The 20,142-nt window shown below is 48.8% G+C and overlaps 1 protein-coding gene across 1 annotated transcript in view; it reads left to right on the plus strand.

Annotated features, from left to right (window-relative positions):
• LOC131281463 (guanine nucleotide exchange factor DBS) overlaps window positions 1-20,142 on the plus strand; it is a 48,942-nt gene that overhangs the window by 23,439 nt on the left and 5,361 nt on the right. Inside the window, exons 9-10 of the mRNA XM_058310795.1 lie at window positions 12,019-12,138; window positions 12,221-12,316. Coding sequence (XP_058166778.1) covers window positions 12,019-12,138; window positions 12,221-12,316 — 216 coding nt within the window. The remainder of the gene's footprint in view (window positions 1-12,018; window positions 12,139-12,220; window positions 12,317-20,142) is intronic.

Genomic DNA, 20,142 nt, shown 5'->3' on the forward strand with positions numbered 1-20,142 from the left:
CCCCAACTCACTAATGCCCGTGGAGGCTCGTTTGGTTCGTTGTACCGTTGGATCTTTGGCCACACTTGGGGGAGATAAAAAAAAACCCTCCCCCCTGCCGCGTAGGATTTTAAGTTGGGGGAGTACGACACGTGGAATGACACAATTTTTATTCAAATTGGAATGTGTTTCGTTTCTATTTTCATCATCTCATTAATTAAGAGCTCACAAACGATGATTAGCAACGGGGGTGGCATATAGATCCAAGCTCGCCTCCTGTCGCCAATTTGGAGATCTTATGTCGATAGCGTGCCTGTGGAGATATTGTGCCCGAATGGCTTTATCATCCTACCGGGCTGTACTGGCGAACATCTTGATGTCTACCAAGTTCCACTTTGTTACGTTTGTGACGGTAACAAACAGCGGAAAAACAATGCGACATGCCAAGTAAAGGCACAACCAAGTGGGGCAAAGCATGTGTTCCAACACGGGACGATATGGTCATTAGCCTGAACCGCTTGTTGTCCGGCGTTGCTGTCTCCAATGACCTACTGGACGCGTGGCGCACGATCCATGGTAGCTGACCAGCAAGTAGAGCATGAGTCGCAACCGACCAACCAACATTCCTTCCTGTGCCAGGCGAGTTACGACGGCACGCCGTGTCACCATATCGAAGGCGCATCGGATTGGCTAATGAGATCTTTTGTAGGAAAACATGCTTCGGATCAATGTGCATGCTCTGGACGGACTTCTGTTCCTTTCGAATATTTACTCGAATAAGCGCTCGTTAACAGATCGACTCTTGGGAGTAAGTTGATCGTTTTGATTTCCAAAAGTTTCGTTCAACCAGTTTTAGCTTACTCTTTTCGAACGTTTCATTTTAGGTCACTTCCCTCACGATCAAGAGGTTGTTGCAGTTCATTGGCCTGCACACTATGTACGTCTTACAAGGAACAGTTCCTACTTTCGGTGCACTCCAGGGTCCTTCAGAGTGACCACCGCCACCGATAACTACAGTCGGATTTGATGCTCACGTACTTCCTGGCGCATCGATTGCACTTATCCAATCATCGCCAACAGCCATTACCGAAGTCCTCCCGTACGATTGCCACGAGCTTCTGCGGTTTTTGCGTAATGCGAATCATGCGAAGAAGCCTTAAAGACGCCATCCACCGACACCCGGTGTGATGTGGATTGATCGATGAGAAATGATTGGCACGAAAACCCCTTACCAGCGAAATGCTAGAGCAAAACAAAACCATCGGCGTGCGATGGAATGAGGGGAACAATCTTCCTTCTTCAAAGCGGTGCAGCCGCACTCCGAAGTGGGCTGTTTTCTTTCCCGGTCCTATGCAATCGGGCGTCTTGAGCCCCGAATGTTGGAGAGACTGAGAGTGCGTCAGGGACAGGTCGCTCCACGGAATTCCACTCGCGGGGTCGCAGATACGATCATGATCGCGTTTGAGAGTCGCGAGCGAAACAGCGCCTTTGCTCCATGGAGCGTTGGAAGACGCTGCTCTCGGGCCATCGTGCGCGCACCAGTGCGCCCGCATGTGCCGCGGCATGTTTCTTCAGTTGGGCTCTGGTATGTCGTGGCGGTTGGACGTACTTTCGTGGCGTTCGCATGCGCACGATTTTGTTAATTATTCATGATCGATCCTAATTGATTTTGGATATTCATTGAGCTACGTTCGATTTTGGTGCAATTAAAACGTAGCAGTGTTTAATCAAGTGAATATTTGAATTATTCAAGTTTTGGTGATTTTTTTTCATTTGTGTGTGGTAGAAACGGTCAGTGAAATATTAGTCTAAGAAAAAGCTCTAAGCAATCGATGTACGACAAAGCTTGCTTTGATTTTTTAATGGAAAGATCCTTTGGAGTTTGGAATGTAAATCTCAACCGGAACAGAACAACATGGATTAACAGTTGAAATCGTTTTGAAGCTGCATTCCAAGTGTGGAACGTTTCCTACAAATGGTAGCTGATTAATATGTGAGAATATGTGACAAATCGGTGGTTAGCGAGTTACAAACATAAACCACTTGAACGCGCGTGTGTTGAGATAAGTAGAACGGACGCGTTCGCCAACGTTTATAAAAAAATATAATAAATCCTTTCGACGAGTGCTGGCTGATAAAAAAGTATAGTCGTTTTGCGAATCGAACACACACCACCTGCTAGACAAAGTTTTATGACCACTTCCGCTTATGTTTCCCAACCGTGTTTAGTACATGACAATGATGGGTTTGCTAACTAGGAAGACGCTGTAGATTAGTTTGTCTGTTAATTGCGGGTCGTTTTATTCTTATTACGGTCCCAAGAACGGGTAACGGCACACAGTGTGAATCTATGTCAATCGTGGTGGAGCCTGGTCGGCAAGAAAAACCCTTTTCCGATCGGCCTGGGCGCGCAACAAAGACAAATCAACTGCGGCAACAAATGCGGTGGTGACGTTATGTTCGTGCTTGTCGTCGACTGGAATGCAATGAAGTGTTTTTCGTTGGCGCTCTTGATGAGAGTTAAAGCTGCGAGAAATTAGGCGTTAAAAAAAAGGTTGAAGAAAAACAGGCCGTTGACGGGGAAGTGGAGAAAAAAAAGTAAATCACATAAAATAGAACGGTAGTTTGAGGCCGGAGGAAAACTTACCCGTACCCTGGCACCAAGGATGAAGAAGTGTGCTATAAAAATAAATGACCATGAAGTAAAGATCACCAGGGGGCAGAACGAGAACAAAGAGTAATCTGTAAAATGAGTTAGAAAGTCATCAAAAATCAGTACCTGTGAACAAATTATTCGTGATAAATTCGTTCTTCCGTTGGGGGAAAAATTAAAAAAAAAACGGAAGTATGGAAAAACCAATGAAACCTTCATCAGATTGTCAGTTACACTGATTTGATGGGAAATGTGTACTTAAGTGTGCCGCATTCTGTACCGTAGTGTAGTGCATGTGCCAAAGTGAACAAAACAGCCCGCAAGACAACTACTCGACAAGCAAATCGGACGCCCCCTCGTAGGCTACGATCGTCAGATAATTGGAATGAATGGATTGGAAGACGATGATCATCTTCACCGTTCGCTGAATGGTGGAGAAAATTTCCCGTATGTACGGGAAGGAAGAAGTACTGACCGCGTAAAAAAAAACTAGATAAAAGAGAGAAACTGAGAGACGACGATCAAAGCAAGACACAACAGCAACAGTTGTGTCGAACAAAACGAATGTGGATGCGCGGCGGCGGAAGCAAAAGAAAACCGGAAAATATTATGCACAGTGAAAATTATTTTTGGCCGCCTCTTGGCTTTTGCTTTTTTTTTTTTTGCTTGCCCAAATGAACTCATTGATCACGGAAGAAAGTTTTCCTCTGTGTAGCTTAAAAAAAGGAAAAAGGTGGATCTAACTGCAAAATAGAAAAAACGGCACGTGTGTGTGTGTGTGCTTCCATGTGGGCGTGTGGTTAAAGAGGGTAGCAAGGATAATTTAATAGACTTCGGTGGCCGCAGATTCATGCGTAGCGGAATGGGGCGTGAAAAAAAAAGGTTTCCCAAGAGAAAGAGTTATTTCTCTTGAAAATGGATGGATAACTGTTTAAGAAAAAATTCTCTTGAGGAAAGGCCATATCAAAAATCATACGAGGCAAAAAATAGAAAGATGTTGGTATGTTACATAAAATGGGTCATTCCTTTCGGATAAGATCCCATCCCCCGGGTTAGGAATAATTTTCCGTCGCTCAAATGACAACAACCGACCCAATGATGCCACCGTCCAGCCTCAACCTGTAGGCCATTTTCTTGCGGTTTATCGGAAAGTTTATGTAACGTATCGGGCTCGTCTCATCGTCGCCTTAGGAAGGTTGCCTGGAATGTCGTTGGACCGACAAAGGGGAAAGGTAATAAATTGTGACGAGGAAACGGTGCGCTCCCGACGAAAACGACAGCCAAATTGTTGATGGACATGGCGGGATGGTGTATCACATTTTTACGTGCCCGATTATTGCGCGCCGGGCGTTTGTGGGTGGCCCTTGCTAACGACACCTCGACACGCCGCCAGGGGGCAGTAGGGCTGAAGTGTGTTATGCTGGGTGTAGATATTTTCCCGATGTCGCTAATTTCACTTTCGTTCCTGCTGCTGCCGCCATCGCAAACGCAACGGTGCATGGAGTAGAGTTCGCGTGCTCGTCTGCAACGTTTTTTTTGTACCCTGCTGGCGAACACTTGTCCTCTGATAGGCCAATCCATGGTGGTACTCCGTGGAGAAAGTCCACGAGGGGGAGAAGGTCGGGACGATGTCGTGGGAGTTTGCGAGTGGCGCATTGTTATGTCGTGATCTCCGTCGTCGTCGTCGTCGTCATCGTCGAGACGGTGTGGTTACGACGTTAACTATAGTTTGCAGAATTTCACTTTTCTTCCTTACGTGAAATCACACAGACTTTGAGCCTCAGGTGGATAATCAATCCTTCGAGTCACGCGATCACACGAAATGAACCGTGAAGATCAAATAAGACTACATTGTAGACTCATATTTCAGCTTCCAACTCTAGCCTTTTGGTAGAATTGATGTAATGGACGAAGAGAAATATTTGAAAACGCATCGATTGGAGGCAAGTTTATACGCATGCTTGAAAATAGCCATCAAATCTGCTTTAGACATGTTTTCCGTGACCCTAGAAGCAAATAAGACAGCAGACATGTAAAATTGCTTTAAGGAGTAGGATCAAAACACACAAAAAGGCTTTTTAGAGAACGTCTTAGAGTTCCTCTGTCCATGCAAAGATATACACACTTTGTATCTAAGACGATTCACAATGTTGTTCGTCTTCCAATTTGCAAGCAAATTGTCCTCGATAGAAAAGTGCTGCCGTACGCCTTTCTCCGGCTTCGATCATTTTCTACCGAATACCGTCAAAGTGTGTGTGTGTGTGAATATTTGGTGGTAAGGATTTTCGCGTGTCTGTTCACCTGTGTATCGCTAATGGAAAGGCAATTGTTTTCTCTTACATAAGCCAGGCCAAGAAGATGGGCCGAGAGCGCATAAGCGCAAGATCACATCAGCCTTCTTCGAAATCGGTGCTCGATGCACGTAAATCTTCCGTCTTCTGACTTCTGGTGTAAGTCCCCTCGTCTTCTTCTCGCCCCTCACGGGTAATTTACGCACACACACACACACACACACACACACACACACTCAGACAGTGCGCAAACCACTTGCTGCAGATGGAAAAATTGGCAGCCGAGGCGAGCAGCAGAAGAGCAACTAATTGCTGTTTTCCTGGTCGGGCAATTTGTTGAACTCAATCCCCTCGCCGCCACCTCCGGGCTGCTCACATAAGCCACACACACACACACAAACAACAAGTGGTTCGATTAAACGGATGAGCTCGGATGAGTGGAGTGGAGGCGTAAAATTGAACTTATCCTCACTTTGATTTTTCGGAGGGAAAACTTACTGCTTTCCAATGATGGGCAGGATTTCATTCGTTTTGTTTGCCGCAAATTCGGCTGTACTTCAAGCCGCCCCCCGTGCACCGAGTAATGTGACTCGGAAGTGGGTTGTTAAATCTTTTTTGATTCCTCTTACTGCCAACACACCGGAAAATGACGCCGATGTAGTAATAGTTTGCTGTTTGCTTATCTCTTTCGAATAACAAAATATCTGCGAAAATAGATTATTATGCCTCGGATTCATATGACGATCGATTCAATCAAACGAAGATCAAGTAGACGACGAAAGTTATTATTTTATTTAAATGTTACCAAAGGAAAGCAATATCCGATCGGTAGTTTTATTCAAAATTTTCCCATTCAAACTTCTCACTAACGTACGGCCTCCATAAAACATTTGAAATCACCGTGGAACCGGGAAACCGGGCTTCCTCCTCAGCACTGGTTTACAAGTTGGTCGTATTCCATCTGCAAACCCTACTCAAAAGATACGAATTTACCACGAGACAAATCGCCGGAGGAGGACGAACCTTCGGAGGCGGGGGGGTTGCTGTGGCTGCTTGGCGTGCAATTAATCGATGCAGGCCTATAGGAGAAGCCGATTCGGGGATCGGTTGACTGGAATTTGGGTCATCATTTCCCGTTTTTCGTGGTCACCTACCTTCACAATGGCGTGGCGGCGGTTGCCTCGAAGCCAACCGATAGCCGGCTTTGAACGGCTTTTCTCCACCTGGTGGAAGTCGTATAATTTGAATTTGACGCCAAAGCGCGTTTTATTTTATTCCCTTTTTTCTTGCCTGAAGGATGTTTTCATGTTCATTGAGGAGAAAAGAGAGTCGCAGTGAATCGGACCGAAATTTGCTACTTGCCTTGCGTGATGACCTCTCTCTGAAACACGCCGCAGATTGTTCGTGTGGACAATGCGTTGTTGCGTAACACAAGCGCAAAAGACAACCGCGCCGGCGTGGATCATTAATCAATCAAAAAGGTTTATTGTTTCGACGTTCCGCCGCGGCTGCACACACCGACATCGTGTTAATGTAACGAATCTGGGGGAAAGGTCAGCTAGCCAAATCGGTACATCCATCGTAAACCATTCAAGCCCACACACACACACACGCACGCATACCTTCACCGACCTTCGCATTCGCCGGCTGCGAGGAGGTCCCTTCCCTCAGGGCGTTGTTGCGTGTTTGCACAAGCCGTATCATTAAACGCTGAATCCTTGTGGAGAAAAGGCCGCCCGACGACGCAGCGAGTGGTTTATCTCATTTTAAATCTCTGTGCCATTAGGTCAGCGACGAGTGTGTTCAGTGGAGTGTGAGTTAAGGGACATTGGTTGAATTGAAACAAAAACGAAAAGTGTTGAGTGAACTTTAAACAAACTTTGCGAGCCGGTGGTGAAAGCAAAATGTGAACAAAATGATGATGCAGACAGAAGCACGCGTCGTACATCAATCGGCGTCTCAGCAGGCGACGCCCGGCAGGCAACGGCTTCACCAGCAACAGCAGCAACCTGGGAGGAGTCTAACTTCGTCGGTGGCAGCTCAATCGAGCCAGCAGCACCATGGTCGTCCTGGTAGTGGAACGAAAGTGCCACAACAACAGCAGCAGCAGCAGCAGCAGTATACCAAGTTTCGCAATAATCGCAGTGCGAGTAGTAGCCGAATTGGACTTTTAGCTGGACTCCATCACCAACAGCAGCACGGGCAGGGGAAGCCGGTGGTCGAGGCGAAGGTCGACTGTCACCGGAAGGGTAATGTGCGGCATACGCGGGGAGGCGCCGAAGAGGATGGCCCATCCTTTTCGATGGACCGCATTCCGAAGATGGAGCTGCTGAAGGTGAACTACGTGAACCTGAAGAACGACGAGGCAGCTGTAGAGAAGAAGCGCTCGTCTGCGGAAGGGGAGAAGAAAAAGTCGCCATCGTCGAGTGTTCCGACGGGAAGATCCCAGCATGCGGGAGAAAAGTCAGCAGCGGGAAGTGGCAACCGAGGATCATCCTCTTCCTCCTCGTCGACGCCATCGCCGCCTACATCTGGTGGTGGAGGGCAAACTGGAGAAGAAGCTGCTGAAGGTGTCGGCAAATCCAAGTACCTGGTATATAAGAAGCACAACGGGTTCGGGGCGAACGCACCGAGCGCCGCGGAAAGTGGAGGCGGCGGAAGTACAGCCGGGGGAAAACTGCAATACATCAACGATTCGGACATCAAGATGAAGGCGTCGGTGAAGAAGAAGTACGCAATGCTGTTCGATAGTAAGAAAAAGAACAAACTGGAAACGGTGCAATACTACTTTGACAGTCGCAGCTACGAGCGGTACGTCGATAACAAACTGTACGGCGTGGTGAACGAGAAGAAAAGTCAACCCGAGTCGAAGTCCACACCCGGGTCGCCGGGAAAGGTAGGCGATGGGCAGGGGCAGAAGCGTCTCAGCTGGGACGTACGGCAGCACAACAACAACAACAACAGGCCGAGCATGATGCGGGTCATCAATCAGTCGGCGGCTGCGAAGAAGTGCGCCAACGCAATGATGGCCAAACCGATGTCGGCGGAGGCTCCCGAGGGGGGCGCCGGCAGTGGAGGTCTAAAGCAGGAGAACTGTCGCATGTTCAAACTCCAGAAGAGCCATACTAGCACCAACTTCCTCACGCGCCATAGATCGATGAACGACATTCACCGGATCAATCAGCTGTTTCTGGAATCGAAAGCTCAGGAAGCGGACGCAAGGGAACTACTTTTCGCTCCCGTGCAGCGTCAGAACAGCAGCGCCAAGATCAACTACAACAGCGGGCGAAGCAACGCCATGCAGGAGAGTGCGTTGGAGAAGAAACATGTGGTTGCTCCCGTGGCCGGAACTCCGGTTGCGCGTGATCCTGCCCCTCCAGTGCATCGGTTTGAAAAGCACCGGAAAACGGAACAGCAAAAGTATCTCGTCCACAAGCGGCTCAGCGCTCGGTACAAGACTGAAGATAACCTTCCTAATACGGTGCAGCTGACACCTCCCTCACAGTCATCGTCATCGCCGTCGGCGGTGTCGTTGGTTGCTTCCGCCGTGATTTCCGGAGAGGACACGATCAGCAAGCGCATAAGGCAGATAATCGATGGGCAAGATCAGATCGGTTCGATCGAGACCATCAATCAGGATGAGCCGGAACCGCGGCAAAAAGAGCCCAAACGTCGCAACAACTGTCATCATGGCGAACAGTTGAGGCGTCTCTCGCGCTCGAAGTCGGCCGAAAGACTCGTGAGCGACGATGACGATGGGGAGGGGGAGGAGGAGGAGGAAAGTCGCAGCGTAAAAAGCAGCAAGACCTGTGGCTACAAGAACTGCAAGTTTTCCAACTGCCCAATGTCGTCCGCTTCTTCGTCCGGATCGTCCGCATCGTCGACTGTATCGACGGCCACCTGTGCCTCCGGTACCAGAGTGAGTTCCAACGCCCCCGGGGAGGTACCTCGTAGCTGTCTGAAGCCCTCGGTAATGGCACCAGCCGTGGAACATCGACGGGTGTCCGAACAGGCGGACATCGTCACGTGTGGCAAGCGAACCTCGATCGTCATCAAGGATGACGACGATGTGCTGACGACGATGGAGGAAGTACTGGAGTGCCGAGGGGACAAGGTGCTGATGAACAACGTACTAAATGAGAAGCTGAACAACCGGGAGAGTAATAATAATAACAACGTGCACATCGTGGTTTCGTCGAAGATCAAGGAAATCGACCTGGAGAGCAATAGGATCATCATCGAAAAGTGTGTCACTCCTTCGCAACGCGGAAACGCGGCAAGCGGAATCGCGACGCGACAAAAGTTCTGGAACCAGCAGAACCAGCGCAACATCAAGCTTAAGAACAACCCGCAGACGAAGGCGTATGATGACAAGATCAACATCAACAACAAGATCAAGAACGAGGAGAACAATAGCATCAAGATCTTCATCAGTAGCAACCATCAGCAACAGCAACAGAATAACCTCTCCTGTAATAACAACAACGAGCCGGTGTCGATCATATCCACCGTCACTACCAACAGTAACCGATCCTCAATATGTTCCTCGTCGTCTTCCAATTCGACCGCATCCTCTACCTGTGGCTCGATGGGCTGTGAATCGGACAAGGACGACGGTTATTACGATCAGAGCGAACGGTCCATCTCCCCGGAGAAGCACCAACCGTCGTCGATCGTGTCCACCATCAGCACGGACAGCAGCAGCAGCACCAGCAACACTATCTGCAGCGAGTCGACCAACGTATCGCGAGTAACGTGCACGAAGAGCGAGGTGGTTGGCTCCTCCGTGCATCATGGAGGCAACCGGTACACGTCCAAGACGAGCATCCGCGTCGGCTGTGATGGGTCTCTGTTTCTCAACAATGGTTACATCGATGAGACGGAAGGAGGATCGCGCAGCTCAACGTCAGGACCTCCCGGTGAATCCCGGGACTGCTGTTCCTCCAACAACTGCTGTTGCTGCTGTCGGCGAAGATCCAAGATGTCACAGTCCTCCTCCGGTCTTCTGAGTTCATCCTCCGACCATGGCTGCTCCAATGCCGGAATGGGTGGCGGAGGGATAATCGTTGAGTGTGAGAATGATCGTACGATTTCCGCCATTATGAACAACGGAAACTCCGGTAATGGTGCGGCCGGAGTTGTCCTCCGAGGCAAAGCAAACAATTGCGAGTGTGGCAAAAGCAGGAAAAACGTTCACAAAAAGGTAAGCCTATATCTTAGAGCAAGTTCTAAAGCATATCAGGAGTTTACGCGCAGAATATTCAATTGGGATGGGGATCGCAGTGTATTTTCGAGGTAAAATTAAAATGAAAGTTAAAGCAACGACCAACAGATTACAACGGAAGGAGTTTGTATATTAACAAGTAATCAGTCCTACTTACGAAGCTATTTCAAAAAAAGGCGACGATACTCGTCGTATGCGATTTGTTTCACTTTCGTTCGCTGGAAAGTTGTGGTTTGTGGAAGCAGACGATCATATTTTGTATGGAAATCATCTTTACCGTTGAGCCCTTGAAACGCGCACCGAAAGGAAATCGGGGTGCATCATTAGAAATGCATTAGATGTGAGCAAAAAAAAAGTTCGTTGGTTAGCTTGAGCACTAATCCATGCGTTCGCTTGACCATTACGGCTCACGGTCACGGGGATGGTCGCAAAATTATTCACGGTTCGAGCCACGACGCACCCACCGTGCTCATGTTTTCATACGATCGAGAGTCACCTTAGGCTTTGCTTTCGGGTTAATGAAAATAATCGTATGCCCGCTTTAGTGGCTAACATGAACAGCTCTCGAACATACCCAACCGTGTCGTGATTGCAATCGAAATAAAATAGGTCGATTTAATTTCAATAATCCCCGATAAAAAGAGTTTTACTCGTTAATGAGATATTCAACGTAAGTGTACTTTTTTACTGTAGAAGTTTGTAGCAAAACATCAGCATGACCGATTTGTTCGACTTTCTTTGTGATTTATTTTCTTGAAAGTAAAGTTGTAGTAAAGCCTATGTTTTGTTCGAAACGGCCTCTAAACTATCGCTTCTAGTTTCCTTTAATTCCTACGTTGTGTTTTATCTCAAAAATGGAAAACGCGTGCTTGTCGTGCCACTATCAAAACGCAAGAGAGTGCTACGATACCAGAAAAACGTAAACTAGCCTGCTGCGTTGGTCAAAAATTGCACTCTTGAAACGCAGTCAAGAAACGCACAGCCTACTCGAACCCATTCGGGTAGCCATTCCAATCTTCAAGCTTTATAAATTGTGAATCTGTTGTTTAGTTTGTGCTTTGCAATGTTGTCATCTTTCATTCGGGATGCAAAACTTAAAATAGTGTTATGTCTTGCCGTTCCCAGGCCGGACCTTCAGCCGGAGTGGGAAAGAAAATTTCCCCAACACGAAGTGGTGAGGGATTCCGTTGTGGCGAGCTAATTTCCATGTTCATCTTCCCATCGCCATTATTGGGCGAAAAACTGTGAACTTCCGTTACAGTCCGCCGTGGTTGTAAGCAGCAGTAAGATGTTTGCACAAATAGGCCCGATCGAAAAGCTTCAATTTGGTCCATCGATTTCGCCTGCCCCGCAAAGACCACAAGGCACAAGGGTGAGAGCTTCTGGTGAGGAGGGCTGGGGAATTAATTGTAGCCCTCGAAGGAAAAAGTAATCGAAAAAAGTTGAAGCGAAATGCGCAAGCACTCCACTGGTGCAGCCGCGGCTTTCTTTGGCTGGAAACCGAATTGAGTTTGGGTTTTTCGGTGATGGGCAACCTCGATGCAAAGGGCGAAGGGGGGGCAGTTCGATGGAACGGGGTGGAGCAGAATGGTAGAGCATCGGACGGACGGACGGACGAACTTTCCACGGCCATTTTGCTCTTTTACAGTGCAACCTTCAACAACAGCACGGGCGAACCCGTGGGTTCGTCGATTCGGGGTGGCATCGATCGATTCGAACTAAATAATTATCTCTCCCTGGATCCACATGCGTTTAAGCAGCTCTTTCCCTCCCGGATGATTCCCAACCACGGTCGAAGTGTGTGTGTTGTTGTATGCTTCTCAATGCTTCGGTACTAATCATGGGTTTTGCTTGTGCGCTTGATTTCACAGATCGAAAGCTTCTCACCGCGGCCACGATCGATCGATGGCCCGCCGGACTCGGGCATTTCCATCAGCAGCGATACGGTCATTGCCAGCTCGGATAGTGATCTCAATCTGCAGAGTCAAACGGTAAGCTAAGAAACCCTTCTAGTTCACGGTACCACAAATCCAACGAATTGAACAAACACACGATTTCGTTTTCCGTTTCTAGGATTCGGATGAAAGAAAACTGAAGCGAGGACATGTACTGGCGGAACTGCTGGAAACGGAGCGTATCTACGTGGCGGAAATGGGATCCATTTTGAGGGTAAGTCAAAAGAAGAGTGTCTTGTTAAGATTTTTACTCAGGAGATCGTATTTCTGGCCGTATCTGAAGCACACAGGAGCAAGTAGAAGAAAAAAGTATAATCAATTTTACGAACGTTTATATATTTTAGTACCATTAATCGTGAACTGAAATAAGTCATATTCCGTATACTGCAAAGGCTGAGGTGATCGTGATCTCTGATCATAGTTTGTCCGGTTTTATAATTTACGTTTACGAAACAGCATAATTAGCTCTTGGACGCAGAAACCACGAAGCATGGCTTGAGAAATTCGGTCGTAACAACGTCAACTCGTATCCGTTCTGATGATCGTACGATCTCTCGACGCATGAAGCGCGGATGCTTTATGAACTTTTCCCGCACGACATGCACCGCGAAATCGGGTAACGTTGGTTGGTTGGGTTTTTTTTATGGTTTGTAAATGACCACCAATGCGGCCGCGATGGAAAAGAAATTCGTTAGTAAAAGGTCCGCTGCGTACTCCTGACAAGAAAGGAAGAAAGTTTTTGGTGTGTGCACTGAAATATTCATCTAAATAGCGAACCACCGTTCGACCTTGATCCGCCCGGGAGATTGCTGGCGAATCGGAAGCGGAGAAACACATGACGCGTTGACTCTGACGCACACACGGTTTATGTTTGCTTGCTGGTTTGTGCTGCGTTTGCGGTCAGTTTTGTGGTGCGCATTATGCGCGAATGAAATATGTGATGGAAAAAAAACTGCCTGATCATCGCTCGGTGAAGTCGTGGCGCCGAGGTGGAACCACATGGTGGCACGGTATGGTGATCTACTCTGAATGACCGCGCAAGAAAGGCGAAGGCAGATTGGAGAATCCAGACCAGGAGAAAATCCGTGCACAATCGCAGCGTTCGCCGGGGGAAGCGAAGAAAGGAATCAGCTACCTTCCATTTCCTGCGCAATTTCTCCCCTTTGGAACCGTGTGTGTGTGTGTGTGCTTAAAAGCCCAATATACCCAATTTCAGCTCCTTCAAGTCCCAGCCAGTGGGTAGAGCTCCGCTTTACCGCCTTGGTGCGCGGGGTAGATTAATAGCGTCGTTTTTCGGTTGGAACCACCGGTGGTGGACACAGCGGATAGCGACTGGACAGACCACCTGCTGCCAGAAGTATACGCTTCATAAATTCTGGATACTCTTTCAGCTCGTTCCATTCAATGCCAAAGCCAGTTCCAGTAGAAATGTTCGTCTGGTTTTGCCTATCTTAAAGCTGCAGAGCACAATGCATCTCGGTCTAGATCTCAATTTGATCGTTCACTGATCTTAGAGCGAGCAGCTACATGTATTATCATCAATCTTAATCAGATCTTTGAATGAAATTCCACCGGATTTTAATCGATTTGTTGTGGCAATGTTCAGTGAATCTTCCTAATGAGCATTCATTGTGCGTGGTTATCAACACAACGTTAACAACAGTTAATAGATGGTTTTCTCGAAGTGCGTTAGAACATTATCTTCGGCAGGATTAACAAAAAAAAAAAACAGTCTACAAACACCATGAACATGAGCCCATATAACATTTCTTTATAGTATGTAACGGTAAAGCGAAAACCAAGCGAGAGGCGCTACCTACCGAATGCTTGATTTGAAATACTATTCTGCTGTGGCGTTGCGGAGCTACAAATTCGAATCCAGCAAAAAAGAAAGCACAATCACAAGAAAATCGCGCCAATTACGATAGACAGCTTCTTGATCTTGTTGCTCTCGTCAACGGTTCTCTGGATTCTTCTCCTCCACGATGGCGCCCGCCGCGGATCAGCGGATGAAACAACGATAAACGAATCGGTAGCCCGTTAGTTTTGGCGTGCCCGGCGTGGATGTGTTTCGTGTGCCGCACTCTCTCTTTCGCTCCGACGTGCTGACCATTTCGCATGGTTAATCGTCTTAAAAGCCGCCGGGAAATGCTTGCTTCTGGAAGACGTTTCTGGAATTGCGCCTAAGGTGTAGTTGCGCCTAAGGGATTAAACGCAGAAGGGAAAGGAGAACAGGGAAACAACTACGGTTAGTCCAGTGCGATGTGCAGCGAGCGTTACACTAGTTTCTTTCGCCACCCTTTCGCTTGACCTCCCTTTCCCGGGCGAGAAGTGTTCGTTTGGGGAAGAAGAGAGTGTGATCTATATGGGTGTGACCACAGTTATAGCTCGTAATCGTGCCGGTTGGGCACTTTTGATAGCCACTCGCGGGTGCCTTACGCAGTAGACGCAATGGCTAGGAGAAATGGTTTTCTTGGCCCCGTTCTAAAGTCAGCCATCCGGCAAACGAAAAACAATCCCCTAAGCGGATCTTTCCGCGGTCCGTTAATAACTCAGCGTTCGCTAACACATCCCTCTCTTATCACAAGCCAACGATGCCGGGGTAAAATGCTCCAAATATGTGTCATTTAAATTAATCTCCAGCAGCCCGTCTTGCTTTTGAACCCAAGTTTAAAACCTGCTTTTTTGAAGTAAAAATTAGTGTCGATTGTAACGAAACTGATTGGGGTACTATGGAATCGTTTTGATTGGCGTCATGTCGTAATTGCAGCTGTAAACTGAAATTGAATTAGTTAGAAAAAAAGCAAACACCTACCGAGGTGTGAATTTCGGTTGCGCTTTCCTTCCGCTACCCTCTCCGTGCCTCTTGGTTACGTCAGGTTTATGTGCGAACAAATGGCAGTGGGTTTTTGATTCGATTCCAGAATGCATCCATCTCGGTGGGTTATTATGCCGTGTGCAGGGAAGGAATTGTTTTTCCACCAAGCAGCAGCACTAATCATAGCTTGTTATCACTTTCGCAACGGCCACAAAAAAAACCAACTGCACGCGAAAGGTAAAACAACCGTATGGTGGTGGTGGATGAATCAACAAATTTACCCCTAAAAGTGAACATAAAAAACACAGATGATGTTAGTTCATCAAGCGTTGGCCCTTTTTTCCATTTCTAAGCACGCGAAAGAGATCCCCCCCGCCCTTGAGTGCGCCGATGATGGCGTTGTTGATGGCTAATCTCGTGTGGTGTGCACACCTGTTTTCTATCATTATTCCGGAAGCAAAGATGATGCTGCAGAGGCGCTATTGCCGCTTGCATTATGATGGCACGGTTCAAGTGGTGGAAAGGGTGGTGGTGGCTTATGCAGGTCCCGCTGCACGCCGCGCATTGATGCATCCCGTCGAAATCGGGCGTCCATCGAAGCGTAGAGGAACGAGATCGGTACCTTTACGATAACGATTTCGCAGAAGGCAGGGCGCATGCGAAAATAAGATGGTAAACTAATTCTTCCGAAGCAGGGGGGGGAGAGGTAGGTGTTGTGGGTGTTCATTTATGAGTTATGATGGTTACTCATCCACCCTACAACGGCGTCATAATTTCTCTTTTTCTGCAAACACTAAAACTGGGTAAACACACGGCGATGACGCGCCTTCTCGATGGGGAGAGGTGGTGATGGGGGAAGCCAGTCTATCATCGCAACACTGCTTCACATATTGGTATTATCACAAGAGCAGCCCAGCAATCTGGACCTATTATCGGGACGGCACCTCCTCCCATGGGGTGTCGGAGTGGTGTAGTCTCGTGGCGCGCATCGCCTCGTTCGGAGGTTCGGTTTCGATGTGCAGTTAATCAGTGCGGACGAACGCGGCCAAAAAGGCAACCACAACTTCCTTCCCGCGAATGCGGGGCAAGCACGCCTGCTCCACAAATCCCTGGCCATATCTATTGTTTTCAGTTCGATTCGATAGCTCACCGTGACCGGGAGTCGGTAAACGACGCTTCGTCGGTGCTGTGTGTGGCTGCGGCTCGTGGCGTGTGGTTGTAACAGTCTCTTCCGTCTTCCGTGTGTCGATGGATCAACGATGTATCGATCGCTCGTGTGTGCCTGTGCCGCGGTTTAGGTCAAGCCGCACGAGATCTAGAATGTGTGATTGCTGACTGTCTGATTGGGACGCATTGACAGTGATCGTCGACCTCTGAGGTCCCCTTTGGAGTAATGTGTGAAGGCAGGCCAACAAACCCATCAACTGTCATTGCAGTAGTCATTAAAGGCTCCGAATAGCAATTAGTATAATCCAAACTTTTATTAGAGTGACAACATCTCTAGTTTTCAAAAGTGGGTTGAATTAGTACGTGTGTTGTTGTTCTTTGCTTGCTAACGTAAAACAAAGCTCTTGAGCTATTCGTGGCTGGAAACGGGAAAAGTGTGTTGTACGTGATGATAATTTTCCAAACGGGGAATTACGGCTGTCCGAAAAAGGTGTTTTACTTGAAATCAATCCGCCACATCATGTCTGGTTCGTGAGGAAGATTTGTTAGTTTTCGTCCGTCGGTTCGGCTGCACACGCACTCAAGTGAGAGCTGCTGTTTTGTGCTAAATTTACGGTACATCCAACACGCGCGCCAGATGCACCAGGCATTGGATGATGTGTGCGTTTTCAGTTCAGCGCCAAACTGAAGTTGGACTTGGACTTTGGGGCTAAATTTGACATGTTTTCCTTTGTTGGTGGACACAAGATACGGAAAGCGAGAGAAGGAAAACTCAGCTTAATGGGTGTGTAATGTCTTACATTTCTTCTCGCTTCACGTGCACGTTCACGCGGCCGTCGAAGGGGGGGAAAATGGGGCTGTGTATTGTGTGTCGCTTCGGCCCAAAAGAGCGGTCGTTCGTCGGACGAAAGTTAAGTTCGGGAAACGTGGATGGAAAACGATATGGACGGACCCGGCGGGGTCCCCCTGGTCGCCCTCCCTTGTGTGCAAGTGTGTTTTGAGGTGAAAAACATTATCGGCTGCAAAATCACGACCACGCACCACGCCGCTTTCCCGACGCGCGCGGGTATTTTTCTTCGATGAGGATGAATTTAACATTTTCTTCACCGGACCAGATCACCAGATTTCGGCCGGGCGTGAGGTTAAGTGAGGAAATCGAGGCCAACATCAAACAAACAAAAAACTTGGACCCGACCCAAAGTATCTCCTTTCTCGGCGTCAGCGAGGCTGCCAAACCGAAGTAGCAAAACATCGGACACTTATCGCGCTTGCGTTTGTGTTTTCTGGTCGCCCAAGTGCAAGAGTCCGAATTTTCCTTCGTGTGGCCGAAGCGAAGGAAAATTACCCATCGATTGGGCAGTCGCGCACTCATCGGTCGCGTCGAGGCTCATGGAGTCACCGTCCATTTCGTGCTCGAACCGAACAGTCTGCTGGCAGCCGGATCCCCCTCGCGATGGTTCCACTTTTCCGAGCACACGATCCTATAGAGGGGCATCGCCAAAAGAAAGTTGCACCCGTCGGCCGGACTTTTCGATATTAGTATTCCTATTTGCACGTTAAATAACCGTTAAACATGGAATATAAAGCGTTTAAATTTCGCCAATAGACCACCCTGGGGTGCGCGCGCCCACCCGCCCGACTAGGTTGATTTATTGTGCGTGTCGAGAGAAGAAAAGTGCTGTGCAGCGGCGTCGTCGTCTCGTAATACACTAATGGTTTTATTGGACGCTTCCAGCGAGTGTGTGGCCCCGAGGACGGTTTGGAGAAAGGTCGACAGGACTCGCCAGTCGTATTCGGACGACTTTATTTGTGGCAAAATTGTGGCAGCCAACAAGGTGTTGAGGTGCAATCTTGCGATCGCTGCAACGGTGTTTACAGTGTGTTCAATTATGGTTCAATAGATTAGATAGCTGATCGTGAATGGTTGATCGTTTGATTGCGTGTAACGGGGCGTGAAATAGTGAGCCCATAATAATGTAGTGACTATAAACGACGTCATATTCCAATCGTGGAAAGGCAGATAAGGGGAGAGTGTGATGCTAGTGACAATATTTTGCGAGGCGGCAGAACGAAATGAAGTTCGGTAACTACAATCTCAGCTCGTCCACCACGTCCTGCTGCAGCAATTCGGGCGCCGATGGCAAACGACGGCATCTCTTTCTCTTTCGCATTGGAAAGGTGAAGAGTACTGCAAACTATATCGTCGGCAAAGTTCACCGGCGTCTCGGTGCCAGCAACACGGCCACCACCACCAGGAGGAGGGTCTCAAGGACGAGCCTCTCGAGGAGTTCCAGTTTTTCCGCCGCACGCGACGACGGCAGTAAGGACAGAAGTATGACACTCCTTGAGTCGCTGGAATCCACCAAGCCAGGCTTTTCCGAGACGTCATCTCCGCTGTCCTACAGGGCGTCACTGTTCGGGGAGCAGCAGTCGTTGGGTGAAAAGGGCTCAAAAGGTGGTGGGCGTGCGGGGGAGACAATGATGCCACGCTTTTCACCCCGGGATTTCCCGACCAGTTGGTTCGGTGGTGTAAGTGCCGGCCTTGGAAGTACTCCGTTTGACCAGCAAGGAGGACCAGCCCTTTCGTTGGGAATAGACGGCCGACGGCAAGCCGATGCTGCGTTCTTCCAAGGGTTCGGAAGTCGGGCCCATCTGTTTCACAAGAACAAGTCGATCTCGGGTAAACACACGCATCACACGAGCGGTGGGTTGGTATTCTCAAAGTTGGGAGGAATGCAAGGTTCGACCGTACAGCCGGCTCCTTACTACTCGCTGAAGAGGAGTAACTCCGCGACAAAACTATCGGCCCAGGTGTTTGGTGGGAGTTGTCCAGAAATCAATGCACCGCCGAATAACACCGGAACGCTGCAGTCACAGAAGAGCTACAAATCACAAAAGTCATCCAATGCGACATCCACAAATACCGGCGGACGGCGATTTCGTAAGAGCAAGATCGTCCAGCTGTTGGAGCGCAACGAACACGATGAAAAAACGGAAATGGCCATCCTTCAGGAGTACTTCGATACGATGTCCTACACGGAGATCGTAAAGGATCGGGACTTTCGGAACTATCTGATGAAGAAGCGCTATCTGGACATCATGGAGTACATCTATAACAGTCCCAGCAGTGCATCCGACAACGGGCAGGTATCTCGTGCGCCTTCGACGGTGGCACCAGCATCGGCATCATCACCACCCGCCTCCAACAACGACTGCGACTCGGTGAAGAAGGAAAAGTTGATGGCCGAAACGGGTCCTACGCCCGTTCCACCTCCGTTGCCACCGCTTCGACGATACTACTATCCCTCGGCGGGCAATGCGCAGGTATTTTGTCGCTGGAATAGCAATTTCGAGCGGTACTACCAGAACGCAGGCTCCTATCTTCCCGAGCCCTTCGCCAGTAGCTTGCCATTCGGAGGAACTGGGAGAGGTTCTTTGCCAAGAAAGAGTTGTATAGCCGCCGAACCCCCGGAATTACCACCCTACGTGACGCTGCCGAAAGTGAAGAAAGCGCCGCCAACCGCGATGAAACCAACGCCCAAGCAGCAGCCACCAAAGCCAAAGCCTTCCCGATGCCAAAGGACCTACCGGCAGGTGCGCGAGTTTTGCGAAAAATCTCTCCTGCGGTATACGCTCCGCCGCTCGGCAAACACCGCCAACCCGGCGACGACCCTGAAAGTGCGCAAACCAGCCAAAGGATACTCGGAGAAAGAATACCGACGGGTTATCGAGGAGTTTGTGCGCAAGCGTGGGTTTTCCAGCGCCGAAGACTACACCCGGTATCACTATGGGGACTTTCTGAAGCTCAAAGTACCTTCAAAGAAAAAGAACCTTAACGCGAAGAAGCACGGTAAGAAAAAGGACTCCCAGGCGAAGCAGAACAAAAGGGTATTAGGTTACACAGACGCAAGAGAGCAACATCCGTATCTTCAGTACAACTCGCTGCCTCCGCCACCGTACTCGAGTGGAGACTACCACGCACCGCCGACACCGATGTCACGCGAATCGAAAGCAACACCTCCGGCCGCTCGGAACAAACCGACTAATCTGCTGTT

Source organism: Anopheles ziemanni, chromosome 2 (assembly GCF_943734765.1).
Source record: "Anopheles ziemanni chromosome 2, idAnoZiCoDA_A2_x.2, whole genome shotgun sequence".
In the NCBI taxonomy this organism is placed as follows: Eukaryota; Metazoa; Arthropoda; class Insecta; order Diptera; family Culicidae; genus Anopheles; species Anopheles ziemanni.